This window comes from Fulmarus glacialis, unplaced genomic scaffold, assembly GCF_000690835.1.
Source record: "Fulmarus glacialis isolate BGI_N327 unplaced genomic scaffold, ASM69083v1 scaffold47024, whole genome shotgun sequence".
NCBI classification, from domain to species: domain Eukaryota; kingdom Metazoa; phylum Chordata; class Aves; order Procellariiformes; family Procellariidae; genus Fulmarus; species Fulmarus glacialis.
Window position 1 is genome coordinate 10,397 of NW_009208357.1, and position 14,924 is coordinate 25,320.

General features: G+C 41.6%; 1 protein-coding gene across 1 annotated transcript in view; it reads left to right on the forward strand.

The window, feature by feature from the left end:
* LOC104075801 (WASH complex subunit FAM21A-like) overlaps positions 1 to 14,924 on the forward strand; it is a 36,956-nt gene that overhangs the window by 10,054 nt on the left and 11,978 nt on the right. The window contains exons 11-22 of the mRNA XM_009576444.1: positions 748 to 820; positions 1,630 to 1,686; positions 3,751 to 3,912; positions 4,508 to 4,641; positions 6,109 to 6,201; positions 6,710 to 6,814; positions 8,193 to 8,309; positions 9,774 to 9,937; positions 10,395 to 10,506; positions 11,423 to 11,608; positions 12,275 to 12,280; positions 12,707 to 12,889. Of these exons, the coding sequence (XP_009574739.1) occupies positions 748 to 820; positions 1,630 to 1,686; positions 3,751 to 3,912; positions 4,508 to 4,641; positions 6,109 to 6,201; positions 6,710 to 6,814; positions 8,193 to 8,309; positions 9,774 to 9,937; positions 10,395 to 10,506; positions 11,423 to 11,608; positions 12,275 to 12,280; positions 12,707 to 12,889 (1,392 nt within the window). The remainder of the gene's footprint in view (positions 1 to 747; positions 821 to 1,629; positions 1,687 to 3,750; positions 3,913 to 4,507; positions 4,642 to 6,108; positions 6,202 to 6,709; positions 6,815 to 8,192; positions 8,310 to 9,773; positions 9,938 to 10,394; positions 10,507 to 11,422; positions 11,609 to 12,274; positions 12,281 to 12,706; positions 12,890 to 14,924) is intronic.

A 14,924-nucleotide genomic window follows, 5' to 3' on the forward strand; every position in this document is an offset into this window, starting at 1 on the left:
CCCAAGTATTGCTGCCTTCTTTCCACAAAGCTTTATACAAAGACCATGCATTTTGAGTCTCCAGGGAAGCAACCTCTAATACCCAACTTCCCATAAGAGGGGGGCTTTCAAGAAATTGGGTGGTCAGTACTCACTAGATCTGGAGATTTCCTGGAAATCTAGGCTGTGATTCTTGGGGAGGATCGGTGCAGGGCAACTGCAGCCTGGACACAAGGACTTTTGTGGGAGTGTCCTGCAATGCTTTTGAACTATAATGTATATCTCTGCACCGAACTGTTGTCTTAGAGTCTCCTTAGCAACAGTATAATCATTCATCTTAACCATGTGAAGTTCAGCAGTATTTTTATGCTTGTCCTGACCTGAATTCTTCCTTCAAACCTTACTTTATAAGCTTCAATAGGAAAGCTTAGAAGGGTGTAATCAGGACCTGTAGATTAATTAGTGTAAGCCCTTGAAGACGTGCAAATAAAAGGTCATTCCTTCTTTGCAGTAAACAGACTGATAATCAGTGGAAATTAAATTTTAGAAGACAAAAAGCTACTCTTCTGAATGTATGCACTCCAGTTAATGCTTGAGTACCTAGGTTTAAGTCTATATGTGCAGACATCCTTTTGAGAAGTGAGTGGTGGTTACTTCCTCTGTCTTGGCTTAGAAGTGGATATTCTACGTGGAAAAATCAGCAGCTGTCTTTTGCTACAAAAACCAAATTCACCACTTCTCCCCCTTTGCATTTACATCTATACTCAGAGTGATCTTTTTGCTGAAGCACCAAAAGGAGAAGAATCAAAAGAGAGAGAGGAGCGAGTCCCAGTAAGTGAAGGTAAGAACCAATTGTTGCCTCCTGTAGTCCTGTCTATGCTGTGATTTATCACCACTAGCAGCTAGACTGTTTTGTTTTCAAACTAGGAAGTCTGGAGTAGCAATTGTTGGCAAGTCTCTTCTCCTCCCCAGTCTTAATAGAGAACAGCTGTGTTTTCCTTGAATTTTAAATGTGTTTGTTCACTGTGATCTCTTACACACACCTACTCTCCTGGAGCTGAAAGGATGTCCTTCCTGATGTTGGCGGAGCTCTCTGCACGCACTGGGTTCCTGCTGCTGAAGAGTACTTTGTAGCACCCAGTTGTGGGTTTGAATGGAGTAAAGATTTCTTCTTGCAGATTAATGCACGTCTGAATTTCCCATTAGCTGCGTATCTAGACCCTTAAGGAGTTTGAGCACACATTCTGTACTGCAGCAGTTTTTACCGAAGCATTGTATTTGATGAATTTTCAGATATGGGTTGGAAAGCTAAGCCATTTTGGTTTGAGTGTATTGTATTGAAGTGGTTTTGAGTGTGTTAATATGAACTCTTGTAAATAATGCTATGTGTAAATGTATATCATGTTTCTAAGCTTCAGTTTAGTAGAGCTGTTTTGTGGAGTTTTAATGGAGCAAAAACAGCTGGACTGTTACATATATCTGCAAAAAACCCACAAGTTCAAGGAGAATGTCTAAAGAGTTCTGACCTGTTGAGGAACAAAAATAGAGCTCAGAAGACTTCTCAGATTCCTGTTTCTATGGTAGAGTTATGAAGGCTTTGACAGTATAAAACAAGTGCATCCATTTGTATTGTACTTCCTATGGTTTCAGCGTCCTCTACAAAGTCCTTAAAGAAAGTTCCTGCAGGTGCAGTATCTCTCTTCCCAGGTATGATTCATTCAATAGCAAATTGTTTCATGCACAAAATGCTCTTTTCTTTAAAACCTACTGGGGAGGTTTTAAAGAAGAAAAATATCGAAATACAGCAGCATTGCATTGCTTGATCATGTGCTTGATGACAAATATAGGTGCTTCTACCATGCTAAGCCTAAACTGCAGCATGCTTTATGGATAATCAAGATTCTGTAGGAGCTCTGAAGGTAGATATCATTGATTGCAGATATTAGCAGCTGTCAGCTTCCAATGTTATGCTGTCCAGTTTTAAGGATGTGTGTTCCTTTAACTGATATTATACAGTTTAAGTCTGCAGTGCATGCAGTTACACCTTCCCTCTATACTCTGAGTAGGAAATGCATTTTCATCTTGCAGATTTGATCATATTCGTTTAGGTTAGCAGAAGAGTTTAAACATCAAGTTCCTATATTTTTGTGGGTAAATAAGACCAATCTTGTTCTCTGGTTTTGATTAGGAGGATCTGCGTACATGGGGAAGGACCAGATCTGTAACTCGGAGATAGGAAAAAAAAGAATTGTACCAAGATCCCTATTCCATATCAGACTTCAAGCTGAGCAACTAAAAGGAACATATGTCACCAGTCTCTTTGAATCAACTGACTTTGATTTCTGTCTCTGTTGTAGGGTCTTCACCTGATTGAGTTACCTTAAGTTTTGCCCTGTATTAAGAAAGGCCTATTTTAAGACTATGGCTTCAGTTAACTGAGCCCTCAGTCAGCATGATTTTTAGAGTAGCACGTATACAAATACAGCCTTTTTACTCCAGGATCGAAGATATACATCAGCAATGGTCATGCTACATAATTATAAGACTTGGTAGCAAAGTTTAAAACAGCAGATTGAGGTTTTCTTTATCCTTCACTTTTTCTTGGAGGTACTGTTGTATAAGCAGTGAACTTCCCATCATTCTAACAGTGTCCTGTTCTAGTTCATCAGGAATTAAGCTACATGTAGCATTTATTCAAAGTCTTCAGTTTCTCCCTCTCAGTAACTTTTAGACAGGCTAAAGTCACTAGAGAAAAACCAAGATTGAGGGCTGCTTTGCTATTCAAAATTGCGTGATGACCACATTCCCAGTGAACAGTTTGTTTAGGAACTTGAGAATGTTTAATAATTAATCAGACTTTGTGGCTGTATTCCTGTCAATCCTGTGGCACTTTCTAATGGCATGATACACTTTTTTTTTTATAATAAACTGCTGCTGTACTGGTCAAAATTCATGCAGTCTTGCTGACTTCTAACCAAATAGCAGTTGTTCTACTTTCTGCCAACCTTTCAGTTAAAGTATCTTTTTCTTTTTCTTTTTTTTTTACTGTTTCCAAGCATCTATATATAAGGAGCAAAAAGACAGGCTTAGAACCAGGCTGCCTATTTTTACCAAAAATGCTAAAAGTGTTTGCAGACAAACTCTCGACATGCATGTATCACTGAAGCAGGACATTTCCACACCAGGTGTACAAGAAACAGTTGATGCCAGCTTATTCTAGTTGATCGCTGTCGTATCTGAAGTACGCAGGAATCTCGGGGCCAAATTCAGCCTCATACTACAGCACTGCTAGTGGTCTTGCATGACAAGTGCAGCTCCTTGGGAGAACTCAGTCACCTGTCCTCCCCTCTCCTCAAGCACTTTACCACTTTTATTTGTCCACGGTGGTGTGGCTTACTAGTTAGTAAAATAGGATTCTGGTTTGGGAAGTCCATAGGGATGACAGTGTGGGACTGCTGGGTCTTCTAGCTTTAAACACGGAACCTGGCTGTTGTTCCTAGGGGAGGTGAGCAGGTTTGAGGAAGAAGTGACTGCAGTGAGAGTGAGGGACCATCTGCTGTGACTTGGCTTTATCGGGAAGTTTCTAGCTAATGCTTTTGATGCAGCGTTGTTGCAGGTGTGCATTAAAAGTTGCTGTGACGGAAACTCTGCCTGACTCCACTTACTACAGCACAAGTTCAGCTTTTCGATAGCTCTGGCAATGATCTCTGTGTGCATTTGTTTTTGGTTTGTTGTTTGGTTTTTTTTTCCCCCCCCACATCTGACCTGCAGGAGGAAGTGATGTGTTTAGTTCCACTGTAATTGTGGAAAAAGACAAGAAACCTGCAGCACAGAGCACAGAGAAAACTGCTAAACAGCCTGGGAAAGTTGTTCTGTTTGATGATGATGATGATGACTTCTTTGTGGGAGCAACTAAAAAGCCTCCGGATTCAGGTACCTCTATACATGTGGAAGATTAAAGGTCATCAAAATTCAAACTGATAGGAACCAATGAGTTACAAAGTTCAAACCTGCATCACTGTTACTTCTGCTTGGGTTTTTTGGGTTTAGTAGGTTTTTTGTTCTTGGCATTTCTTTTCCTCAAAGTTGTGTGGGAATGCTTTATTTGTACGCGCTCTCCACTGACTTTCCTCTCTTAGGACGCTCCTTCTACTGCTAGGGCAGTATCTAGACTTGAATCAGGGAAATGGTACAGACTTTATTCACACAGCCTTGAGTCCCTGTGCCCAGCATTCCCTGTTGGCAGACTCTAGACCTTTAGATGTGCCAAGCCAATACAAAACACTGCCTTTAGAGGCGCCAACTGACTCTACCCCAATGCTTGTTGACTGCACTCTCTGTCACCAGTGCTCTCAGGTAAGTGGTGTTTCACTTTGAGAGCTTGTCTAGCTTTTTCTCTTAAAGACTCCCGGTGTTGGCCATCTTTAAAAAGGGAGCATGGTATCTTTTGAGACTCTGGTATCTTCTCTTGTTCAGTAGTGGCTGTTCTGTTCTCATCATTCCCTATTTGTTTTGTCTCTTAATGCAGTCAAGTCCACAGCTGACCTATTTGATGATGATGAAGAAGGTGACTTATTCAAGGAAGAACCTGACATTCCTCCTATGGTTGCTGGCACAACTAAAGAAACTGAAAGCCTTAGGGAGACAGTCATGGAAAAAAAGGTAATGGCATATAAATGGATCGTATGGCTAAGGTTTTAGGAAAAAATTACTTCTGCAGCTGAAGTAGTCTTTCCATGTACAACACTATGGAAGTGCCATATTTGTGAAACAGAACTAGATTCATAGAGTCTTCCATGACCCAGCTGCTTCAGGGGTCCTTAAATGCCTTTTGCCTCTCAAACTTTGGGTTTATTTGAGGGTTTTTTTTGTGTGGGCAGTGATTGGAAGAATCTTATTAAGGCAGGATTGAAATGAGAGCAAAATGAGAAGCCTCTGATAATGAGAAATGTTTATGAAGTTCATGGCTGAAATGAAACCAGCCTGACTTAAGAACGTTTGGTGTCACTGTTCTATGCTGCGGAGACTTATGCCAATCGCTGATAGCAACTTAACTGGTAACCCATTGCTTGTATATATTGTGGGAGAGGAAGGGGGATGTCACAGTTCTACCTAAGCATATACAATACTTGGAGTGTTTAAAAAGCTGTTTTTCAGCTGAAAACTCTTTAAGTTGTAGAAAACTCTAAATGCTATCCTGAGGACACATGTACAGAGTTATGAGAGCCTCCTAATGCCCACTCCACTTTCATTTTCAGAACAGTGTCTTGAGGAAAGTAGTAATGCTCTTTGTTTCTATGGCAGAGATTGTACATATTCATTTTATACATATTCGCTGTCCAAGGAGTATTTGAACATAATGAGCTACAGTGACTCTTCTCCCCTCTGGACTGAGAAGCGTACAGTGCTGGGGATGTCTAATGCAAATTGCTGTAGGACTTTCTTCATATTGCCTTGTGAGAAGCACCTGAGCACAAGGGCCAAAGCCAGCTTCTGTTTCCGGTGCAGTGCAAGAGTATCCATAGTCAGCGGACCAGGACTGGTGGTGGGAGGTCACCCAGTGCCATTGCTCTGACCTTAAAGCACTTGGCTTTTCTGGAGCAGAGTATGAGAACTGATTCAGCAGCACCATTCTTGCTCTGTCAGGAAGTGAGGGCTGTTTTATAGTCCAAGCTTGCAGACAGTAGTGCTTTGGTCTGGAATAATTCTGAGTTTAAAGGCAATATAGCTGGTGGCAGGCTGGGGCTGTGCTAATGCAGGAAATGACGGCTGGCACAAACTATCCTCTTCCTTTACGAAACACAGCTTATTAAAAGAAACATTTTCGTTTAACTCACGAGGGGGCCTGGCATGAGTTGCTGCATACATTTTTCTGTCAAGAAGGATGGTGGTGGGAGGGGAGGCCTGTGGTAAGACCTGCAAGTCACTTGTGCATAGCTCTGGCTGCATGTGAGGAACTCACTCAGCATGTGAGTTTTGGACTTCAGCCCATAGGTGACAAGCTTGTGTTCTGTCCCTTCAACTGTTGGAACGCTGCCAGCAGCAGGCCTCTTAGAAAGGGTCATATGATGTGTGTGCCCTTACTGAAATTAAATGGGTGCTGATGCAGTGTCTTTATTTGTCCTAAAGAGTCAACCATCCTCAGGTGAGGACTTCAAGCCTTTATCTGAAATGCCTCCAAGAAAACAGAGGGGTCTCTTCTCTGATGAAGAGGATTCTGAAGTGAGTATCTCTTTAATAAATCCCTACAGAAATCCTTGGGATCTGAGTCACCAGATTTCAGTCCACTCGTATCTGGGAACTTCTTAATCTGTAGGACTGGGAACTCTAACATCCATGCACCTACTCCCAGCCATCCTGAAAGTTCCTTCTTGCTCCAAGAGTGAAATCTCTGGGAATGTTTTCCCTATCTTGAGAGAGTTAAACTTGTGTGATATGCACAGGCATAAATTGAAAGCGTGAAGAGGGAGAAGATCAGCAAATCAAGAGAAAGAATCATGAAAGACTGCATATGTTTAATCTTGTGTCCTCGGCTTCCAGCTAGCAATTAATCTGCAAAGCTGAGGGAAATCCCTGTGGAGTTGCAGGTGATTGGCACATCTGAGTAAGACAATCGTACTTCACAGGCACATTAAACGCTTTTTTTAAAAGGGAAAACATGAATGTTCCATTTAGAGTTCTTAAATATATAGTATTGCTTTGCAAAGTGACATTTCTTTGGTTTGCACAGGACTTATTTTCATCAAGTAAAACTGTGAAATCCAAAGCTACATCTCTCCCCACCAGCAAGTCCGTGACAAAAGCTCCGCTCTCCTTGTTTGATGATGATGAAGAGGTAAGTACCACTTCCTGATATTGCCTGTGTATGGAAACCCTCCTGCACAGCCTGTTGCAAATGCAGCAGGAAATATTCAGAAGTTTACAACACTAAGCTTGTAAATGGAGCACTGAGTTAGAGCACTAAATTGATCTTGCATTGTGTAGCAGTTCTTGACCATGTAGACAGCATTTTGGAGGAGAATGGTAGTAGGGACTCTTGTGAGTTCTTGGTGTCTTTTTAGTATTTTGCAGTCAGTGCATATCATCTCTGGACCTAAACATGAAGGACATTATCCCTCTGATTGATAGGACTAGAGAACACTGAGCAATAGAACGGATATGAGCTTCAAGAAGCTGTTTTATCCTGGCCTGTGGTACCTAGCCACATGGATGACTCTTGCTTGTCTTGTGTCACGGCTGGTGAATTCACTTTTTCTCACTTTTCAGTGTGTAAGAATTGTGGCTGAAAATGAGATCAGAGCACAATTTGTGCAAGAAATTTAACAAAACTGAATTAGTGTGTGCTTTTATCTTTTTTACCCCCTTCTCCCTCCCACACACCCTCCAAAGAGCTTTCAACTCTGGGCCTGCAGCCTTCTTGGTGAGTTAACTTACCTCATAATCTTAACCTGAGGCAAATAGGATGCCTGCTCAGAGCTGTAAGATAGGGGACTGCTACAAACTCAAGATAAAGGTTTCCTGTTTAAGAGGGGGGCTGGCTCCAGCTCACCTTTCTGAACAGGGGCAGTTCAGAAGCAACCGTCAGGATAATGAAACTTTTTGTAACGTGGTAAGGTCTCTAGTATCTGCCATGAAGGTTATGTTATGGAGCTGAAGTTCAAGTTGAGTGGAGAGAAGCATAAATAAGTGTTAGCTGGTGAAGTCGACATACGCTTTTTGTATATTCTGATGCCTATATAATAATCTGCATGAGTGTCTTCAGGTGAAAAGTCTTGGTTCTTGCCCAGTGGCAGTGGTTCAGCTTGCCTACTGCCTGACTTCTCAGAATAGGATTCATTCTCTATTTCATTATGTAGATGTAGAATCAGTGCCCCGTTGTGTTAGCTGCTGTGCAACAGAATTGCTGTGTGGTGGTTTTTGGCTGCTGGTCAAGCCTTATGGTGGAGAATCTGTGGGCCAAAACCGGGCTGTGTGCTTACAAGTTTCTGGTCTCTCAAATGCTGTGTGTGTAGAATTGCCTGTACCAGAATACTGTATCACACTTAAAATTGTCTTCAAAAAGGGTTCACAAAACACCGTTTCTCTATCCTACTCATCTGAGAAGTGGATGGCAACAGTGTCTTGCATGCTGATGGCTTCTCAGTGAGCTTTTTATTGTGGTTTTGGCTTTTGATTTTTTTTAAAGATTTTTTTTTTTTTAATTTTATTTTAAGGATCTCTTTGGTGTGGTACCTGCCAAGAAGCAACAGGAAAAACCCCTGGAAGAGAAAGCAAAACAGTCAGAGCCAATCAAGAAAGTCTCCAGCTTATTGTTCAGCAGTGATGAGGAGGTACTGAGGAGTAAGATTTGGTTGAAAGGAGTTACTGGGCTTTATGCTGGGCAAAGCATAAAACTGTTGAGACAGGAACCACAGTCAAACTCTGCTGTATCCATATGCTATGCCTACTCCAATCCTGTGACTTGTTTGCAGCTGAGGAAGCTGTCTGACTCTTGGCACAAATTATCTCAGGATCTAGGTAACAGAGGTCATGTGGAAGAGAAAATCAGTATTTTCAATGTAATTTATAGAAAGATGCAAATGGAGGCTGCTGCCAACAAATCTGATTTAAAAATACTAAAAGGGAAAAATAAGTTTGCTCTTACTGCTTTAATTTTTGTAAGGAATGTTTAGCAGCTCTAGATAGATATGTGGTGAGTTTTTCTTTGGTGTTTCTGGCGTGGGGTTTTCTTGTGTGTGGTGGTGTTTAGTGGTGTTTTTTGTTTGCTTGGGTTTTGGTGGGATGGATTTGTTTGGTTTTAAATCTAGGGATGGGAAAAATGAAACATAAACGACTAGGCTTCCCAGAGAGCAGCCCTCTTCTAGGGATGGATTAGGTGTTGTTCTGCATCTTACATGAAAGCCAGAGACACTAAGTAAATTAAAAACTTGTGTGGAAAGTCTCTGAATTAACTCACATGAATAGGATCCAGACTCTTTTTAGCTCTGCCACCCCCCAAAATTACTCTTTTGTGTAGACTTGATTTTTATTACCTGTCCTGTAATTGCTTGTTTAGTGGGTACTAGTAATATCTTTAGATGCATTTTTATCTTAATGTAGAATAAACCAAGTTCATACTTCAACATGCCTGTAGTCCCTTTCAGAAAGGGGATGGGCAGAGGTGGGGAATGGGACAAACCACTTGAAATGCTGGGAATAAGAAAACACACAAGCCAGAAAACTCTCCCAACCCCAGAAATGTTTCCTTCTAATCTAGAGTTTTGACTTGTTCAGTGGGTAGGCTTGATTAAGTGCTAGCTCCAGAGCGGGGTAGGGGGAAAAAGTACTGTAGTTGAAAGTTGAGGAAATAAGAAGTGCAGCGTCATGCACTCTAGTAATGAGGTGTCTTGGGTGTGAGTGTTTGTGTTTTTTCTTGGGTTTTTGTTGTTGTTGTTGTTGTTTTTTCCCCATACATCAGACTTGCTAATTATTTAAGTGGCTCAAATCAGGTTCTACTGGGTGACCTTACTCCTGTGACTACAGTTGACACTGACCTTAGTTGTCAAGAGCAACTATAATAGTAAAATGTGTGTGTACCCTATTTTGCTGGGCAAATACCGTATGCCAAAAGGTGGGCAGGGCCTCTGTAAAGCCTGAGCAATGTCAGATTACAGTGGCTAACACAAAGGCAGGAAAATAAGCTAGTAGAGAGATGCAAGGACTGCCAAGATGCTGAAGTGTTTCTGCTTATAGAGAAGATGGGAAAGTGGCTTTGACCAAGACAAAAGAAAACTTAAGGGTTCCTTATTTTTAAGGAACACTGGAATGTCTCCAAGCCAGCTAAACTTCCTTCTGAAGATGACCGAAAAGAGGACCCTGCAAAACCAGCTAGCACTGTCAGTCAGGCTAAAGCTGTGAAGAAGATGAGCCTCTTTGAGGAAGAGGATGAGGAGGATTTATTTGCAATCACTAAAGAGAGGTGACAGTCCCGGGAGGGGGCGAGGAGAGGGGGGGGGCATTTTTTTTAGAACAGTCCAGCAGTACCCTCAAAACCGACAGACCCAGGCATATTGCAAGTGTTGTCCCTTGCTACTGCTGCTGAGGAGGAAGTAGAGGTGTGTGAGTGGAAATGGGCAGGGCTGGGCTTTTACCTCTTTTGTACCTGTGGTGGATCATTCTTCTTGCCACCACTGAACTGGGCTCTTCATTTCCCTGCCTACAATATAAAATCCTCTTGACCTCTTTTTATCTCACTTCTGCAGAAAGCTGCGCAGACAAGAGGGGAGGGTGGTAGAAGGGTTGAGACAGTGAGGAAGCTGAGTCCTGTATCTGGGACCACTTGCTGCAAATGGTGGTCCTAAGTTACACTTTTATACAGATGCAGTGCATGGCCTCTGAAACTTTTGCACTGAATCTTCCACTTTCTCTCATTGCAGCCAAAGAAAGCCACAGAAGGTATCGTTGTTGTTTGAAGATGATGCTATTAATGGAGAATCGCTCTTCAGCTCCCAATCAATGCTACTTCCTTCAGCTGCTAAGGCTGCAGTGGTACTTTCCCTTTCTTTTAAAACTAACGTGGAACGCTTATTGTTTTTATATCTTCCTTGTTAGTACTGAATGTAAGTCTAACTTGTTTTAAACAATGGTAGTTCTAACAAATTGGGAATGGGAACAGGGTAGACTGAACTCTTTACATGTAAAACTTCTTACTACCATCAGCTGAATAGAGATTTCAAAATTTTCTTGACCATTAACCCTAAATTTGTTTGGTTTATGCTAAAAGCCCTTCATGAGGATGTTTTGAGAGCTCTCAACCATAAAATACCGTTAAAAGGAACAGACGGCTTACTGCTGACTGTGAAGCCTCCATGTCACCTCAACCCAAGCTGGTTCAGATGTGTCTACAGGCTTCTTACTGGCTCCCTGTTGAGTGTGCTTATGCTATTCTCTGTCTTTATGAGCTTAGCCCATAGTGTACTGCTTGGCTGGTTGAGCTTTGGAATTGAGAATAGGAGTTGCAAAAGCTTAGCACAGCTGTATCTGTAGCAGGAATTCTTGCACGTGTGTGTGCCGCTCCCTTCCCTTGCCTTTCTGCTTACCAGGAAAACGCTTGTCATGGCCCATAAAGACAATAGGCTTGGGAATAGAAGAAGAAACAGGCAAGCCACAGTCTAGCTGCTGGCAGTCACAGGAAACAGTGCACCAACCAGACAAGATTCCCAGGGCATCTGCTCTAAGCTTGCAACTGCTTCCTGGCACTCTTCAACCAGACTCAAGAGCCTATAATACTAGAAATCAAAAGTCACACACCAGAATGTCCCATGGGAGGAAAGTAGAAGTCAAGCATGTTGCCGGTGTTCTAGACCCCTGCAGAAGGCAAACTCAGGCTCTGCTACCCCACAGCAGCGTATGCTTCTTATATACCCACCAATTTTGTGTCAACAACATTCTTTTAATTTTGCAGGAGAAAGTAAAACCAGCACAAGCACCACCTTTCTTTAATGATGAAGAAAAGGAGGAAAAGGAAGATCTGCCAGATAGAGCAGCAAAGTCTAACCAGGTAGAAGATACATTGTGGTGTTTAGAAGAGCCTGGAGCAGTTCCTGTGCCTAGAGGAACAGATGTTGCCGGGCAGCAAACAAAGGAAAAAGTGAGGGATTTTCTTACCAAACTTCAGATTAATGTAAAGGTTCAGTTTGGGAAAAAAAACCCCAACAACCCAAAACCCAACCAACCAAACAAAAAAAAACCCAAACAAAAAACCCCTCAATCTTTACAGCACTGCTCTGGGACAGAATTCTTTTTCTGGATTTCCTCTTCTGTTGCCAAGGAGAGAATAACTCTGTCTCCATTTAGCAAAATCACTTGTAGTCAAACAGCAAATTGATAAAATGGCATTAAAAGTTGTTTCCCAACTGACATACATGAGAGAATTGTTTGGGTTTTTTTGGGGGGGGCAGGGGGAGGAATCTGTTTCATTTTTCCTCCAGAGTGGGTTGAGTAATCTTTATTCACATGAACAGAGCTTTCCTTTAAAAGATAGCCTATAATAATGTGTAGGCTTTGCTTTAAGCCCAGTAACTTTGTTTCATCGTAGTCTGATGAGTTATAAATGGCATTGGTAGCTGTGGCTTTCGGGATTGTGAATTTCTCTTGGGCAGGACTGTTACAGAAAAAGTATTGATGTGTATTATTGAAGAAGCTTCAGCAGAACTTAATCTTGGGCATGGTCGTACTGAGTGATTGTTGGGGAATTACCAGCTGATGAATTTCCAGAGTAGTTATCACGCTTTGCACTTTCCTGAGCACATTCAAGGTTCAGGTAGTGCTGTCCACTCCAAAGAATCCCAAGTTGCATGAACTAGGTACCTCAGAGATAATGGCAAAGCTGCTTAATGCAGCCTTGTGGCGCACATGTAACCTGACATACGGATGAGGAGGAAACCTTATGCCGGAAGCCGCTTATCAACAGCGCTACAGTGTAGGGTACAGGAGGAAACTTGTGTTCCCTTCAGAGCCATAAAGTGTGTTCTCTTCTTTATCTACTGTCTTTTACTAATCTGCATGTTGCTATTCTGTCTACTTAGGAAAAAAGAGTTGAATATAGTTGTCTGCTTGATAATGGATTGCAGAACTCTGACCACTGCTGGCATTTAACCAAGAAAGCTTAGTGGTTTTTTGGGCAAGCCTGAACTAAGTAACAGGCTGATGTGTTAATTTTTTTTTTATTTTTTTTTTTTTATTGGAGCCTTTTGCAGCAACATCCTCAGAGCTAGCCAGCAGTTCAGATCTGTTTGCAACATCACTACCAGCTCTGGAGAAAGATGTCAAGACCCAAGCTAAGAAAGTGTTGAGCTTGTTTGAGGAGGAGGAAGAGGACAGACTGGAAGATGATGGTGGCATTAAAAATGCACAGAAAGAAATTGGTGCGGTGAGTCTAGGGAAGATCTTGAACACTAGGACATAGTACTTATACCTTCCTACCTCTACTATTCTAGCCAAGGTTTTGTTTTTATCCTTGCCAATGTTCATGTCATGGAGGCTAATCTTTCTGTATTTCTAAACTTCCAGATTCTTGGGTGAGAAATTATTCCTGCTCTTCCCTACGATCCTGAATTCGTTTGTAAATTTTTCCATCCCACTAACTTGAAAGCATTTGGCTGCATGCTAATACGAAAAGAAATTCTGTACAGATGTTTTGGTGCAGCTACTTGATGTCTGCTGTACAGAACTGATTTCCCAGTTATCCCTCAAGGTCAGAGGTACTAGGAAGTAGAAGGATGTGGAATTTGAAACCTTGTGGTTTATCCCTTTATTTTCTTTATATTGTTGCAGTTTGCTTGGTGGATATATGCCTGCAGACTTAGCTTCAGCAAGAATCGTCTTAATTCTATGTTTACTTCCGGTTTTCAAGTATGTGTGTTCACTTTTTTAAAAAAGCCTCCAGTTGCCATATTCTTGCTGTCTGACTTTCCTGATATAGCACATACCATCAAGAGGTAGACTTTGAATCTTCAGTAGCAATATCCTTGAATCCATGGCAATGTTCCTGTTTCTACTTGGTGCAGATGTACCAAAATTTCTTCTGTAAACTTGAAGTCATGTCAAAAAGTACATACTGTATACTACAGTATACCACAAGGTTTCGTCATCTTAGTGTGACCATGTGAAGTAAGTTGTCAGCCCTAAAGGCTATACACACTTTATTCAGACGTCCCCAGAGCTGAATGAGATAGATGGCTCTTGGAGAAAAATCCCTGCTTATAGCTTCTTCTGAGTTAAAACGGATTATTAGCTTGAGTGCTTGTTTACCTCTTGTGAACGTATCCTGTGTTTGGTTTTTTTTGGGGGGCCACATTGTGAGATGGTTTCAAGAAGCCACATCTGTCCTATGAATTTGGGAAGATACAAATCCTTTCAAATCTTTCCTTCAAAGCACTCAGCTGTCAGCATATAACAGTCATGAAGTGATTAAGGTGCTGAAATGCATAGTCATGCAAAAATCAGAATAGGTAATTTAGGAACTTAATCTTTTTGGTAGGCAAATCTGAAAGGTGCTACTATTTTCCTTGCTTATCTCAGCTTAATATGCATTTCATGTGTGGATACTAATAGACGTGCATTAGGTTTTCATGTATCTGGGCATAAACTCTAGTTGTAGTACTCTAAAAATGTGACCTGGCTTTTGATATAAAATTAAAGCTGGTGCACAGTGAGGCTGAGAATGGAGCAGTAATAAAAATCATAGGACAGGATGTATGGACCAAAAATGGTGTGCTGGAAACTAGCTTTATTAGGCAGCCCTTTGGGGCTCCTGGATACTTGGACTGGGAAGGGGAGAATCGAGCTTTATTCTTATGACTACTGCTCCTGCTGCTTGGCTTTTGAGTCTGATGTTATGCTACTGGACATGCAGTCATGCTGTTAAGAGGCATCCTTTCATCTGCATAGGTCCTGAAGAGACAGCTGGGTGGTGAAACATAGATACTGGCCTTTACCTAGACATTCAGTGGGGCCTTTGCCTTTTGAAAGTCAGACCTGGGTGCGTGCGTACCAGATCATAGAAAGGCATTGGTTGTGGTGTCCAAGCAGCTGATATTGGTTGGTTTGCCAGATAATGGAGGGCTGATAAGATGGTATGTTTCACTGTCAACCTTCCCCACCACCAGCAAATTTAAAAGTACAAGTTCTTGCCAAATGCAGACAATATGTTTTGTTCTTCATTGTGAGGGTGTGTTTGCTTTAATGGGGAGAGAACAGCGAATCTAGCAACAATAATAGCTTTACAGGCCTTCAACTTTGTTGGTTTTTTTAAATTTTATTTTATTCGTCTTTAAAAAGGTAGCTTAGGAAGATAATTAACCAGATTCTCTTCCTCTCACTTCTCTGTCCTGCACCCTCAGCTGAAAATATCCAAGGCAATAAAAGTCTTACTGAAAACTTTTTCTTTTTTTTGTTCTTCCTTC